General features: G+C 42.7%; 1 protein-coding gene across 1 annotated transcript; it reads right to left on the bottom strand.

Annotated features, from left to right (window-relative positions):
* Positions 1–2,056: 2,056 nt before the first annotated feature.
* Positions 2,057–5,469, bottom strand: IFT22 (intraflagellar transport 22). The gene is made up of 5 exons (XM_041482873.1): positions 5,375–5,469; positions 5,066–5,145; positions 4,899–4,988; positions 4,062–4,264; positions 2,057–3,084 (listed from the first exon to the last, which is right to left on the bottom strand). Exons 1-5 carry the CDS (start codon positions 5,411–5,413, stop codon positions 2,936–2,938), a joined length of 561 nt encoding a protein of 186 aa, XP_041338807.1. The 5' UTR covers positions 5,414–5,469; the 3' UTR covers positions 2,057–2,935.
* Positions 5,470–16,474: the final 11,005 nt, after the last annotated feature.

The raw sequence follows: 16,474 nt of genomic DNA, 5'->3' as shown, positions 1-16,474 counted from the left end.
TTGAAGTGACAGGTTTTTTTTCTCACTGCATGGTTGGCATATCCTGGAAACTCTGAATTCTGTACTCTGGAGGCTAAATTTATTTGGATTAATTAATATCTAAAATGTTCTATGCTCCTGATTCCAGCCTCAGCTCCCAAAACCATGACAGAAAAACAACTGGAAAAAATACCCACTGAATTCCAGTATGGACAGGGATCCACAGAAAGGGATAGGGAACTTGGAGACTCCCAATTTGTGCACAGCTGATACAAAGCCAGGGTTTGGAGTTCATGGCTGCTGACAGGATGAGAAGGGGACATGACCTGTTCACCCTGAGAGACTGAGGACACCTGGAGAAGGCTACATTTTGGAGGAGTTGACAGATTTCACTGGTTGTCTGCCTTTCTCTTGGAACAGCCACTCCAAAAAGCCTTTACAAACTTCCCAGCATGGTGGTGAGGTCCTCAGCATGGAAGAATAAAATAAGAGTGCTCTTGCTGCAAAGCTGCTGTTCTCCTCTGCTCCTAGACTGTTCCTACGCCCAAGCACACAGCTTGCCAGCTGATTTGTGGCTGATTGCCACATGCTCCCAGTTTCCTTTACAATTGCCTGGCACTTCCTTGGCCTCCCAAGCAGAAATAGGACAGAGCACAGAAGAGCCCCTCATGAACCACCTGGCTTCAGGCACAGAGACACAGTCTGAGTAACACCAGGATGTGGCATCTCCTGGGGCCCTGCAGGCTCTGAGAGCCCAGAAAGGCAGAGGCAGAGACCCCGTGGGTGCTCCTTGGCATTCCCACACCTCTCTCCTAGCTGGGTGTCCCTGACGGCCTTTGTAAATCATTAATGAGAGATACTTCCGAATAAATACTTTCTCTGTTATCTTCTCCAGTACTAAGGATTAATTTTGCATGAGTCTATGCTTTTACTGCTCTTCAGCAGTGACAGAAATTCATTTCTTGGCCAGATTTTATGAATGATGTTCCATATTGTGTATTATGACCTTTTTGGATGATACAAAGTTGAGTCTAGACATCTGTCTTTGGTTTTCTAACACTATTTTTCTTCTCTGATGAACAGTGTGTTGCAGTCTATAGATACCTGTAACTTACAACTTTTTTTTTAGTTTAAACTAAGATCATGATTGACATTTTATATGAAGTAAGGTGGTGAACAGGAGAGTTCATTGACTTTTCAACCCTGGAATCACCCAAAGAGTTTTACATTCCAAGTAAAATATCTGGTAGGTTTCACACCAGTCATTTACCAGTGAACATCACAATATTGCTGTTGGGAAAAAACTGAATTTATTAAGGCAGTATATTTTAAAAATTGGCTCCAGCACCACACAGCTGGAAACAAGGAAAAAGTAATCTAAGGCAGCATGTAAAAAACTGTTCTCTAGTTAGACTGTGTATTTTTAATAACTGCTTCCAACAGACCACCCTATGACACTGATTGCAAGCACAGAAAGCCTGATTGTTCAAAAGCCGTGTAAGTAAGACAGATGTTGAAATGCCAACCTCCCACTATTCTCCTCCAACCTATTCTTTTCATCTTTTTCAGCTTATTTCACTTGTTTATTTCCTGGTGTCCTTTCTCTCAATGATGTTGTCCTTCAGTACCACCCTCTTTGCCTCCCAGAACCAACTGTATCTTTTAGCTTTAATGGCAGAACAGGAACTATTCAGAGAGCTTTTAATCTTTCACCTCACATGCCACTTGCACAGGCTACTCACTGCTCAGAGAAGAACTATGAAAATAGGAAAAATAGTAGATCAATTAAGCTTGATCACCAAAAAACCCACAGAATCTCTTACTTCTGTTTTCTTGCACTAAAATACATGAAGTACTTCCTGGTTTATAACACACTTTCTCTAAAGGATGTTTACTGAATGACTGTGTCAATGTGGTGTCATTCCTTTGGCTACTTGGGTCCCAGTTTTTGAAAATGTCTCTTGTTGTAGGCTGATATGTATTACAACTTTATCACTATTTTCCTTACTAAAAATGAAACAAGTTGCTAAGAGTTCCACAAACCCATAATTAACTTCCCCTTTGAGAACAAAGAAGATGCATTTTTAAAATGTTTTTATTGCCTTAGTAATACACGATACAAAAAAATGTCTTCTGCAGCAAAACACACAAAGAACAGGAATGAGTGCAAACCAAACAAATCAGAAAGTAAATTATCTATGAAACCACTTACTTCAATGCAACAGGGAACAGTAAAGTTTTGAAACAGCTTTTCCTCCTCTGGAGAATGCAGAACTTATTGGAGCTCCTGACCTAAGTCAGAATATTGCATTAAACCAAGATTTCAATTCCTTCCTCCCAGAGAGACCTAAACATTGTCCTCACAATGTGTTCATTTTGTTGGAATAGAAGAAAAACTTAAGTCTTGAGAAAGACTGCAACCTGCTCTGTCCTGCCAAGGCAATGGCTGTGCCATGTGCTCTCCTCAAGGGAAAGACAAGGACATCTTGGAACATAAAAATCCACATGGTGGATTCTACACCACGACTTCTCAGATCTCTCTTCCAATCAGTTTGTACTGACTTCCAAAGACAAGCCTTCAGCAGCTAACATGAGCGCTTTGCCCAGATGCTTCAGCAGAACTCCAGTGTCTTATGTTCTGTCAGGCCTTCTTCTCCCAGCAGTCCTGCACAGAGGAATTCTCAAGACATGGCCCATGCGTTTGTATTTTGGGCCACACTAACACAGTAACACCTTCCTGTGCCTCTGATGCCAAAGTGCAGCTACAAAGTTACTCAAATTCCTGGATGTGCAGCCATCTCCTTGACAGCACAGTTCACCTGATGTCACCCCTTGTTCACAGGCTGAAGTATTTGTAGCCTGGCAAATTCTCCTTGGGAGGCTCTGTTCACAGGATAGTATAGCTTACAAAGGGAAAATTGTATTTTTTCTTCCTTGTTCAGTATCTTTTTTAATATTATGAGATAATTGACATTTCTTCCCTCTCTCTGCTCTCATTTATTATAGTGATAATGCTTTTGAAGTACTTGATGAATTCCATCCGAACATCTTCAGGATCTTCTTCTAAGTTGGAATGGATCAATTTTAGCTTGTTCAGTGGATAAGCTTTGAAAAGAAGTAAGAATAATTAGGTATATTCCTCTTATAAAAGAAATAGTCACAATCATAAGACAGCTCAGCTGGAGTTCAGTAACACAATGTTTGACAACCCAGATAACACAGAGCAGGGCAAGGAGAAATGCAGCAGAGTTTGTCAGTGTTGCAAATAAATACAGCTTTTTGCCAGACTAAATTCACAATCAAATTAACTTCAAAGTTTATTATTATTGAAGCATAAAGTCTGGTTTTGGTCTCACATTCAGTTAAGCAGAATTAAACAAATTGAGCACTGGACTGCACTTTTATTATTAAAGTGATATGATACTCTTTGATTATTTCAAAATTATGGAATGATATTGTTGTATTAAATATATATTAATATATTAATGCCTATAACAAACATGTGCTTGTTTAAACACTGGAACAGGTTGCCCAGAAGGGAGAGTGTGTTTCCACAGCCATAAACAGCCACAAATAATTTTGCAGTATCTAAGGTAACTATTGCTAATTTTAAGATGCAGCTCATTAGCCTTTTATTTCAAATAAAAGGCTATTTCGTTAGCCATTTATTTCTCCTGTTCTTTTGGCTGGCAAAATACAGACTTAAATGTCCTCAAAAGTGTCTGTTACCAAAAAAACATCCAATGTAAGAACCAAACTATGGCTCATGAGGAATATGGCAAGAGTTCTAGTTTCTGGCTCAGCTGCATACACACTTAGAGCAGCCACTAAAACCTTCCCTTCCCTTCCCTTCCCTTCCCTTCCCTTCCCTTCCCTTCCCTTCCCTTCCCTTCCCTTCCCTAGGTGTATTACTCACCTTTGAAATCCATTATTTCTGTTTTTGCCAAGCACTTTAATTTAATAACAGTTCTTTAATCAACAGATTTAGATGAAAAATGCAAGCCACGAGGTATTAACAATTTTAAAGACACAAAGATCAATCAAAAACTCTGAGCTACAAATGGAGTTTTCCATCTCCTTACCCAAGGACAGGTTTTCTGTGTCCCCTGCACTGCCAGGCTTGTGATGTGCCACCAGGAGACACTGACTGTCAAGCAGAGGCTGCTGCTGCACGAAGCACGAGTACCACATCTCAATTTCTTTCAGGTGGCTGGGCAGCTCAGGGTTGAAGATTATTATTACACCATGAGAGTCCTTCATCAGGGCTGGCCAGCATGTTTCAAACCTTGAAAAACACAGAAAATGGAAAGACTGACAGCTGTAGAGAAGAAACATGCACTGAAATTTCCTCAAGTTTTTTTCCCCTTCTCAAGAACATATTAAGTGCCTTTTTAACATCAGTAATCTTGCAAGTTATATATAATATTCCAAGTATTTTGATTTATCTATTATGATAGTTGATCCCATGATTTTCTGATTTGATGACAATGTAGAATTTGGTCAAATGCTCATATAAACTTCATTTAACATTGCCCTAAGAATGGAACATTCTCAATTCCATCTTTTAGAAATTAAGGCCTCAATCATATGCATACATTGTTTGAAGTCCACTCACATAATTTAATGGAGATGAAGGCAACTACAGAGTGGGCCTCTGTCTCCTGTATCTGTAACTTCCTTCCAGGAGTTGTGTACTTTACTGTTTGAGTCAGTCCTTATCCAAAACAGAGTTCAGCAGTGATCATGGCAAAGAGTACCTAGTGTTGGATGCTTTACAGCAGAAACTATAAAAATATATTGGGGTAAAGAGTCAGGAATACTCCTCATATCAAACAGATCATTGGATTGTGCCTTGAGTATCTTGTAAACAGAACTATCAGGAGTTCTGTAACCTGGAGGAAGTAACAACGCTGGCTTACTTCTGATCACCACTGCAATCCCAGAGCTCGAATCGACACGCAGCTCCCTTGTTGTTCCCGTTGAGGTTTGGTTTCTCATACTCCAGGATCCTGCGGGGATGATGGATGCACAGTGGGATGCGATGGCACCCACAGCACTGCGCGGGGCCCTCGGGGCTCTCGCTCACCTGACCCCCTGCGTGGGGCTGTAGCTGCAGATCCCTTCCGTGCTCTCGGACACGAAGTTTGCCAGCACAGACTTTCCAGCCTGGCACAACGCGGAGGTGAAAGACAGGACACGCACAGCAATTTAATGTGCCAAAGCCACAACGTCAGTGCTCACCCAAGCCCCCCGCGCCATCCCTCCCGCTCAGCCCCGGTGCGTCCAGGCCTGGTCCCGCTTCCTCCTTCCTTCCCTCCCTCCCTGTCGCCGCAGTGACCCCGCGGGGCTCGGCGGTGCCGTTCGGGTGCTCCCGGGGCTCCCGGCCCGCGCTCACCTCACGGGGCCCCACCAGCAGCACCTTGACCCTCAGCATGGCGGGCGGGCACGGCGCCCCCCCGCGGCCGCTGCCCGGCAACGCGCCGGGAGCGCGCGGCCATTGGCTCTGCCGCCGTCACGTGACGGGCGGGCGGGGCGGGGCGGGGCGTGAGGCGGTGCTCGGGCGTGTGGGGTGTGCACGCTCGGTCCGTGTCTCTGCTGTGTCTTCTTCGTGTCCCCGCTCCGTTACCGCTCTTTCCGCGCTCTCTTTACTGCTCTGTCCCCTTCATGTCGCCTCTCCGTTCTCTCAGTGTCCCCGTTCCGTCCTCGTGTCCGTCCGCTGTGTCCTCACTCCGTCCCCGCAGCCTCCCTGCTGTGTCCCCTTCGTGTCCCCAGACTGTGCCCGCAGCGTCCCTGCTCTGTCCCCGCAGTGTTCTTGCTTGACAGAACGAGAGGACACAGTCTTAAGCTGCACCAAAAGAAATTTAGGTTGGATGGTAGGAAAATGTTTTTTAGTGAGAGAGTGGTAAAGTGCTGGAATGGTGTGCCTGGGAGGTGGCGGAGTCACCATCCCTGGATCGGATGTGGCACTCAGTGCCAGGGTTTCGTTGAGGTGGTGTTAGGGCGTGGGTTGGACTCGATGATCTTGAAGGTCTCTTCCAACCCAGTCATTCTCTGTGTGAATTGTGTGTGTGAGGTCCCCTCGCTGTTCCCCGACTGTCCCTGCTCTGCCCGGCCTGCCCATCGGTCTGCTGGAACAAATGTGGTGTCACAGCAAAAGAGCAAAGGGATCCTTCACAATGCACGTGCTGCTGTGGCCCAGGGCAGCTTTGCTAAGGGGGAAATCCTCCTGGCATTCCCAGCTGCTGCTTTCAGCCGGGGACAGGATTTCCAGCCACTGAGCTGTGTGACCCCTGAGCACTGAGCAGAGGAGGAACAGCTGATGACTTTTGAGGGCAGAAGTGGGAGAAAGTGGAAAGTCCCTCTCAGACTGTTTTTCTGCCCATAGATACCAGTCTTTGAACCATGAGAAGATAAAGCCTATGGCTCCTGTGCAACCTTTCAGGGTCTAAAAGTCAATGAAAGATGGAATAGACACCACCAAGCCCACTGCTGCACCCCATTGCTGGCCACATCCATGCAATGCTGCTCCTGCACTGGCCTCAGTGCCCTGGCAGGCAGCCCTGGAGGGGTGAAACAGGCAGAGGTCAGGGCCCTCTCCCAGAGCCCTCTGTCAATGTGGTCTTCAGGCCATTCTGCACTGCTCTGGTGTCCCTCACTAGCTCCAGCAGTGCTCTCCTTCCTTGTTTCTTTGCAATTTTTACTGCAGATTCTCCTTGGAAGAATGATGAAGCCAAGCTCTTGAAGATTCTTATTAAGGCTTGTTAGGGGAGGCAAGAGGCTTTTTGAAATGGCAGCTTCTAAGAAAATAAAACATCTGGCAGACAGATGTGCTGCTTCAGAGCTGTTTAGTGCCCAGGTACAATAGCACTTCTAGACAAGCTTTCAAATAGGGCCTCTAGGCGCTACCACAATGTAAATGTTTATTACCAGTGCTGCTAATAAATGTGAACCAGAAATGCTCTGCTCTCACTGAGGGGGTACAGTCTTCTCTATCACAGTGGAGACTCATTTGTTGTTTCACTCCTTGTGTAGGGATAGTTTACAGTGCTTCAGTGTGGCAGTGGCATCCCGATGTTCACACAGTATTTTAAATATCACAAAGCCCTTTCTTTTCAGGTTCATGGGACTAAGACAATGAAAAAGCAGTAGCTGCAATTACCCATTAATTTGATTCTGCTGTAGCAGAATAGATGTGTGCTTTCTGTTTGTGTTCTGTGTGATTCGGGACCAAATTCACATTGAGCTGGGACAACTCATAGTTAATTCTTTCCTCAGCTTTGTTGTTTTCCACATTTCAGACCCACGACTTCCAAATGAAAGACAGAAAGGGTGGCCCAGAGAGAAGAACCAGGACAGCCTCAGCTGGCATATGGTATTAGCTGACACTAGCACATGAGGAGAAATGTGTTATGAAGGGTCCTATTGTGGACACCAGCACAGAAGAAGGGGAAATAAAGCATAAGAGGTAACTGAAACTGGGTAAAACTGGCTGTTTGTGCAGCTGCCCAGAAAGCAATTAGGATTAATTTTTAGATGGAGTGTCAGATAGGGTCTTTGTATGTTTATATTAGCCACTGAAGAGTAAGGAGAGCACAGCTGACTAAGGGTGCAATTTTTGGATTTATCCATGTGATTTAGGGTTTGAAGTCACTTTAGAAAGTGGGAATTAAGCTTTCAAGCCATTTAGGATAACTTTTCAAAGGCATCTAAGTCAAGTACATTTGATGTTATCAGCATCTGCCTTAGGCATATGGGTAAAGCTATGTTAGTGCCTGATGTATTGTTTGCTGAGAGCACATGTGTGTGAATCATTTTCCTTCACTGATTTAAAACTCTTTGTCAGACTGCAGCAGAGAGGAAGCCCCAGCAGTAAGTGAACTACTTCCAGACAGTGCTGGTAATGGTCTTTATGTCTTGCATTTATTAGATGGTGAGTTTTCCACCATGATGTTTTGGTAGCAAGCAAAAATTATCATCTTCAGGTGATTTTCCTTGTGAAAATCCTCCTTCTTCCCTCAAAAGCCAGTGGAAGGTATCAATAATATTTTAATAAAACTGTTGTTTGCTCTAGAAATGCCAGTGAGAGATGCAGTGGTTGCTGTATGAGGGCAAGTGATGTTTTTTGCCTCATTTGCAGATCAGAGGATATTTGCCTTCAAGGTAGAGACCCACTGGTTTTACTGGAAGCAGCAGTAAAATGTAATGCCAGTCAGCTTTCAGATAATACTTGAGCACTTGCAAGACATTCAGTCTTTCAGTATTTTAAATTTGCATTGTATTTCGTTTAATGTGGCACATAAAAATTTTCCTATGAAAACAACTCAAAAAAAATTTTCATAAGCTTTTGTGGCTCAGTATTGGTGCTTTGTTTAATGTACTGTAGCAATGTTTCCAAACTTTGGGAAACACGCCCTGGAGCACTCCAGTTGTGTGTGAAAATGCTGCCTGGGTTAGAAGTACAACCACATGGCACAGCTCACCATGAAGGGCAGGCTCTGCCTGGTTGCTGTGTGTTGCGTGACATTTATTGTGTGTGTGCAGAAACAGCTCTTCAGTGGGTGCAGACAGAGACCTGCATTACATCAACCATTTATTTATACTGGTTCACCTGGAGGCAAGGCATGGAATACAGAAATTGAGAGGAAGGAACACCTATTTTTGAGCATTGTAGCCCATTACTAAAAATTCAGGAGAAAATCAATATTGTAGTCTCAAAGCTTGTTGGTTAAGAAGCTCAGGGCAGGGATGTGTCTCTGGGGCTCAAAGCGTAGCTGATTAAGTAAATGATGGTTTGGATGAAGTGTGGCTGCTCTCTGGAAAAATCTTTGGGGAGAGCTATGGCAAGAGACCAAAGGGAAGCAGGACATTAAGGTGCATTGACAGGGGTGCAGTGCAGCCCTGCTCTTTGTCATGAGTCTGTGGGGTAACACTCAGTTCAGTCTCTCTCAGGAAACCCATTCTGGAATAAACAGGAACAGCTCATGCAAAACCTTATTGCTTTGTTCATGCCAACAGATTGTCAAGGACTTCAACTCTTATTGATCTGTGGCCTCACAGTCCTTCCCAGGGGAGATGAGCATCTTTATTTCCATTTTGTAGATGGAGAAACAAAGCAGAGATGTAAGAAGAAACCCAAGGAACATCAGTCTGCCTCTATGGTCACCCCAAGAAAGGACACCAAAGTGTTCTGATTTTTGAGTTACAGTACATGAATCCAGAAGTGTTTGTTTCTGTGGTTTAAATCTTCAGGTGCAGCTGCAGATGACGCCTCTGATAGATGTTTTCCTTATTCTAAAGTCCGTGGAGCAACAGTAACACCTAGTGGCTGAATGTGCCAGTCTGTTCCTCCTTCCTTTCCTTCCTTTCAAGAAGTAGAGTTGGAGGGCACATGGTGTGATTGACAGCTTTGACTTGCAAGGCCAACACTTAGGATCTCCAGGGATTTGCTATTTTCCTTTCAAGCTCCCACCACATTCTGTTTTCTATTAAAAGTGGTACATGAAATATGAAACTCTTCCTCCCACCTCCCAACCCCCTTCACTTTTCTGGCTTATGGAGGAGGTTGTTCCAGTCCATCTTGATCTGTAGGTGGGTGGGCTGTGAGTGACCAAGCCTACTGCTTCCAGCTTGGAGCACTCAGATTTCTGTAAGGAATCCAAGCTTTTTCATTTTCTTTTCCTTTTTTTTTTTTTTCTTTTGGCCTGAAAAGGATCAAGCAGATCATCTGGTGGAGGTTGTTGACCTCAGTCCATTTGATAATGTGGTGTTAACTTGCCTGCATTAAGGCAGACCAAACCAATCAGTTCCAAGAAGTACCATTTCCTAAAATGTGGTGTGTGGGATTGTTTGCCACAATCTACTGGGACTGCTAATTCATCAGAGAGGGACCCCTAGAAAAACAGCATTAGGGAGGAAAGAACCCACAGATGTTTATTGTGTTAGCAGGAGAGCCCTTCAGAGGGTCTTCACTGCCCCTCACAGGGGAAGGTTTCAATTTTTCCATGGAAAAAGAAACATTAAGCAAAAGTATTTCTGCTTAAGCCCAGATCATATGCATTTGTAAATAGAACCTCAACTCTTTGTGGGAATTACAGTACTGAGACACTGGGTTTGTCATATTCATGCTGTTTAGTTTTAAATTTCTGGTTTAGGTATTCTGAATTACCATTGGAAGCATCTGTTTAGGGGAGTCTTCACTGCCTGCTGCCAGAGCCTGAACTCTAATTTACACTGTGGATATATGCTCTGTTACACATGACATTAACTTGTATCACCAGTCAAAGAATAGTATTTGCCTTCCTTTACATCCCCAGTTCTTCATCCAGCTTCCTCTCAATTACCTGTTTAGATGGAACAGACTAAGTTAAAAACTAGCCTGATGCCTCTGGGATAAAAAAAGAAAATAAAATAATCAGCTCCATGAACCCATTTACTGAAAAACTACACAAAAGCCTGATGCAAACAGAAGGGAGGTAATGGGGACCAGTGGGGACATGGCCAAGTGAGACAAGGATGGGACCTTTTGGCTGCTGTGGAGATGTACATGGAATTAAAGCATGCATATATACATACCATTAGTCAGACCTCCTAAACCTGGTGTTCCCAATACCTGTTTGTGAGGGAAGGCAAAGAGAAGCACACCCTGATGATGAGAAATGAGGAATTTTGTGCTGGCATGTGTTGGGCAACATTTACTCTTAGAAGGAGTGTGGCAGCCTTGTTGGGCTGGGCGAAAAGTCTTCCTTAATGTTTGCTAAAAATGCTGTTAGAGGTGGCAGATCTGAAAGTAATGAAAGAAGACAATCACAGGCTAATTGTTATTTGTAATTCATAAGGGATCTTGGATACTCTTCTATTAGACATGTATGCTTTTTGTTTTGAATACAGAATTTCAAAGTCAGCTTTATTTCTCAGTGGCAGCTGTGGTGTTTGCCACCCGTGTTGGTCTGGGAAGAGACAGCATTTATTAACGTTCTCTGTTCTGGTTATTCACTCAAGCCAGACCCTCAATGACTTCATAGAAAGAAAGCAAAGCAGTGTGTAGTGTCTTTAGAGGGACTGCCATGTACCCTGTAGGAGAGGAGAGCCTACTGACAGGAAGATTTTGTTTTCTCTCAGTTTCATTCTCTGGTTTGACTTATGTGTAACTTTGCAGTTTATGGCCAAACACAGGAGTTCCTTAACCCCATGGTCCTTCCAGGCATTATGTTTCTGCTAACATCCTGGGTCAAATCAGCTGTCTTTTCACACGTCTCACATTCATTTTCATTTAAGGCTCAATTACCTCTTGGCAATATGCCACTTGTGACAACAGATTTATACCAGTAATTAGTATGTTTTGAGAAGTCTGGAATAAAATCTTTGCTCCTTTGCTTAGGTACCTGGATGCAGTGATGAATTTTTAACTCTACACCCTAAGCTTTAAAATATTTATTCTTAATAATTTTGCCTCAATTCCCTTTAAAACCTAGTAAAAGTAGTGCATTAGTTTCCAATGCTTGGCTCACTTGCAAACTCCTCATTTGAAATTCCCTCTGTAATATCTCTGGGCCGCAAAAACCCGTGTGTCAGACTGGCCCTCTGAAAGGGAGCTGCCACTGCAGACCTGCTGAGACTGAACCTCCTTCCACTGCTGCAGGTGGGGCTTGAAGCACTGTGCTGTTCTTGGTATTTTAAACACCATGAGGAATGTCTTGGAAATATAAAAAGCAAAGTAGACTGGGCACTCTGAAGGAGTTCATATTTAATAGAGATTGTTGATCATTTAGTATTAAGTGGTTCATTATTTTATTGTTCTTCAATAATTTGAGAGCTTAAATCTTCTACTTTTGGCTTGGCTAGTGATGCTGTCTTGAGCTGGGTTATAAAAATACTGTGCTTCACCTAAGCACAGATTGTTATAGTTTTCATCTTAATTAGCAAGCTGCAGATTTAGATGGATTAATACAATCACTCTTTCTTTCTTTTGCCATAGAAGTTCAGAAGTATAATCTGTCACTTGTGAGAACATAAAGAATTGGACTGGAAGCATTCCAAACTCTTTACTGTAAGTGTTCAAAGATTTAATGGAGTCCTCAGTCATAAAATCTTAAATTTGAACTAGACCTTTATATTCTCCATTCTTAAATTCACCATTTTTATGTCCAGGGGATTTCCTGTTATCCAAGTATGTACGGAGGCCCTTTATTTCCCTCTGTGTGTGTTTTTTAATTCAAATCAAATGTGTATGTCAGTGGTTGATTGCACTTAACCTCCTTAGGTTCATATTTCTTATTTAATTACATTACATTTTAAGGTTTAAGGCTATATATTTACTGCAGTTAATAGCAAGCCATATTTTAATGAAGCTGTTATCATCTGCAAATATATACAGAACAATGGAGATTGATTGTATAGGACCTTTTGAAGAAATTGTATCTCAAAGCCATTTAAAAAGAATAAACACAGTGCAGAGTTTTTCTTAATGTAGTTCTTCACCTAACACAGCTTTAAAACTCAGGAAATGAGTGGTTGGGTTATCAGGGCTGTTGTTCTCCTGATCCCCACCCAGGGACTGCACCTCTGTGGGTTGCAGACACAGCTGGAGTGTCCCAGTCCCAACAAATGCTCCAGAACTGCAGCTCCAGTCACCTCCCAGGTACACTGGCCAGGATCCCCCTCTGCCCTGCCTACAGCTCAGCTCTGTACATCTATTGTCAGTCCATTCAGAGAAGGCTCAGTACATGAACAATTATTACCTGATTTTACTGAAACATCTGAAAACAAGGACAAGTATTACCTAGAGATCATGTCCAGAAAATCTGGGACAAATCTCCTGTGCTCCACTAGAATTCAGCCAGCTGAACACCTGTTTTCAATGCAGAACAGGGCATCACCCTATATTGGGGCACTGCACTGGGTTTCTCACAACAATCTGAGAGTTAAATACTCTGAATTGAGCCAAAAAATGTTGGGAGACACTTCTTTCCAGGCACACAGCAAGGCTGATAGTCTTGTCCTACCATTCCATCACATACCAAAAATCTCCTTAGTCTGGTCAAAAGCTTTTATTTCTTCTTTTGGGCAACAATCAGTTTAAATATTTCATAGTATCTTGCAGACTTTATAATTTCCTTTCTGCCAAAAAACAATTTATATCTCTCTTTAGATTACATCTCATCTTGCTTCTTTTATTTTTATTTCTCTTCTTTCATTGTTGTTACTATTTATACCATGTCATTTTTATTCCATTCCTATTATCCTTACAATAGCCATGATACATAACAGAGCACTGAACCCTGTGCTACAAAGGGAGGCACTGAGAGATTTCCTGATGGCTCTGGTAGGTCAGGGAGTTCAACCAGATTCTTTCTGGGTGTAGACTGACAGCCCATGTATCCTTCCTGCCTGAGACCCTGTGGCATGAGGGGCTGTGAGCCAGTGTAATCCCAGAGGATTATTTGGGGATTGGTTTTGCATTTGTAGAGAGATTGATCTCCCTTAGGCAGAAGAGAAAACAGAGAGATGAAGAGCATTTCTTGTGGTAAAAGAGATTTGTATTCTGTGTGTGGAGCTGGACATAAGTAAAGTACAATTTAGTAGCTCCAGCTTGGGTCATTTAAAAATGGAAGCGAGGCCCTGGAAGAGGGATGGATTTTGGAAACCAAGCCCATTAGGTGTGGAATCCATTGCTGACAATGGAGTATACTGTGAACACCTAAGCTAGCATTAGTGTACACGTGCTTAGCCAAGAAATACTTGGAACCTGTTGCTTTGCAGTGACTTTATCCTTTAATGCCTGCAATCTTTCGTATTTAGCACCTTAGCTGCCTTTTTATTGCTTCCATGGAGGAATCTGTCAGGTTCAGAGAGGAGACTGGGTAGAGAGCCAGCTAAAGAGCAAGGCAGTGCCACTGAACAGTGCTGGTGTTTGCTTGGATGATTGCTCCCCTTGGAATGAGGAGACCCAAATGTTCATAAAGGTAAATTGATAAATCTGGCAAATATTCTCTTTAAATAATCCCCAGTGCTCCCAGAATAACACACAGCTGTAGGGGAAAAATAAGGACCCCAACAACTGAACAGGATGTTGGGCTGCATTACAGTAAGAACAGAATATATATCAAAAAGGTGTTATTGTTATTACCTAAACCACTGGTGAGTTCTTGTTGAGAGTGCTCTTTTCAGTACTGCTCCTTCTTCCTAAGGAGGATGTGATTAAGGGATAAAGCAAGGAAAATGACAGTAATACTGTGCCTTTCAGCTTTGAGTTATAAAGCAAGACTGAAGAGCTTTGGTATTATCTTGTTTTAAAAGAGAGCTTGCAGTGATTTTAAATGATTTTAAAATAATGAAGGAGATAAATCATATTGAAACAGACAGAGTCTATGAAAACAAGAAGAGTTACATTGGAAAATAGAATCTTGGGAAAAGAATGAAGACAGAGAAGGGAGAGATTCATGTGAATGCTCCAATAAATACGTGATGTCAGTTATCAGAGGGGTCCTGTGAATCTGGATGTGCAGGGTAAGGTGAAGTTAGAACCGTAAGGAAAATAGGAGAGTGACAGTGGCATTGTGACTGTTGGCCAGTAATGCAGGCAGTGGAAGCCACACTGGAGCAGGCTCTGGGAAACACCTGCAGCAAGGAGCAAAAGGGAGGTCCTGCAGCCTGGGTGGTAGGTCCAACACGGGCAAGGATGCTGCAGGGTGGCACTGACTGACAAAGAGTTTGCAGTGTGAAGACAGGCTGACAGGTAAGCAGCTTGTGGAACAAGGCAGGAGAGAGAAGAGGGAGAAAGCACATGGCTGCTGTTAATCCACCTGAACTGCAGACACGTAAGGTGAAAATACTGGAGGCAATTTCAGCTCTTAGCTGGGCAGGATCTTACTGTGGACGTGGTGGTCCATATACAATGGGACTGAGTGCAACAAGTTTCAGCTTGCAGCCCACAAATTTTTGAAGGACCAAAGCCAATTTCTAGGGGCCCTGTGAAAGCCAGTTAAGAAAAGCAGACTATTGTGGTTAGTCCTTGTTGTAATGGCCCACAGAGAATGTTCCTAGGAGATTAAAAAAAAAAAAAATCAATAAAAGCTGTAAAAATATGGCTAGAACATTCAGATTTGCTGGACGGATGAAGGGGAACACCAGTCTCCCCACTTGCATCCCCACTGGTTGTTCTCCTTGGTTCCAAAGGGTAGGTGGCAGTGAGGGTGTGCAGGAACTGGGATGAGGGTGTCTATTTCCATAACTACTTAGGTATGTGTTTTGTGTGCATTTACTTGTGTATTTTGTGAGGAAGGGAGCGAGCCCACTCTCTCTTCTGTGACTTGCACAATACAGAAGGGGGACTCAGACTCCCACTCAAGTCAACCAACCTTTGTCCATGGGAATATTAGGAGGAATAGGAGGATTTAAGAGCCAGAGTACAAAGCTGAGACATTCTTTGGTCATAAAAGTCTTTCCTTCTCTGAGATTCAGAGAGGCCAATACTCAGGACAGGTTTTCAAATTAGCTAAGCCCACTGTATCTGGATATCCTATAGTCAATGACTGCAATAAAAAAAATTTCAGCCTTGTCTCTGGTAGCTGCTCCCACTGCATCTTACAAAGTACTTTGTTTTGTTGTAAAAGTTCAAGATTCTCTGTGGTCTGGAGAATTTATAGTATCAGTGTTTATGTCCTGTACAGCATCAAGCAAGCAGGCAGCCCCCAGTGACTGAATGATGTTTAATGAACAGTTAATGAGCAGGATCATGGTTTGGGGATACAGACATGGAGACAGACCTCCCAGTGTTTTCTTTAGTGATCTCAGTGATGGAAGAGACAGCATATTTATTAAATCTGTAGATGAGGCAAAGCTGGAACTGAATGCAAGAGTTCTGGAAGGCAGGATTAAAATTTCAAGTGATCTTGACAAATTGGTGATATAATCTGAATAAAATTAGATGAAACTCATTAAGGACAACTGCAGGGCACTTTGCTTTGGCAGGAATAGTTTTAACTAGCAAGTACAGGATGAGGGAAGGTCAGACTAGCAGTCCTGTGGAAAAGGTAGAGAATCCCAAACTGAACAGGGATTAACAATGGTGTACAGATGTCAAAAAGGCAAATCCTCAGCAGGGCAGTGGTATTCCACAGAAATATAAATCATGGATATCATAAAATAGATGTAGACCAATTGGAAAATCCAGAGGAGAATACCAAAAAGAAGCAGAACTATTCCATCTATATAACTATATATATATATATATATAACTATATCCATCTCCTTCACATGACCTGAAGAAACTGCTGTTGTTTTGCTTCTAGAAGACAAAGAATGTTATTAAAACATTTATTAAAGTATGTTGAGGAATTAAAAGTCTCTTCAATGAGAGAAGAAATAGTTTTCTACATCCATAATAAAAAAGTAAGCCATTAAGAGCTTAAATTACAGTAAAGCAGAATGAGGTTGGATGCTAAGAAAAACTACCAGAACAGAGCACAAACATTGAAATTTGTTTTCAGATGACCAT

The sequence above is a fragment of the Pyrgilauda ruficollis genome, unplaced genomic scaffold (genome assembly GCF_017590135.1).
Source record: "Pyrgilauda ruficollis isolate IOZ18807 unplaced genomic scaffold, ASM1759013v1 scaffold59, whole genome shotgun sequence".
NCBI lineage: Eukaryota > Metazoa > Chordata > Aves > Passeriformes > Passeridae > Pyrgilauda > Pyrgilauda ruficollis.
The sequence above is the reverse complement of the archived record's forward strand: the minus strand, read 5'-3'. Positions and strand labels throughout refer to the sequence as shown.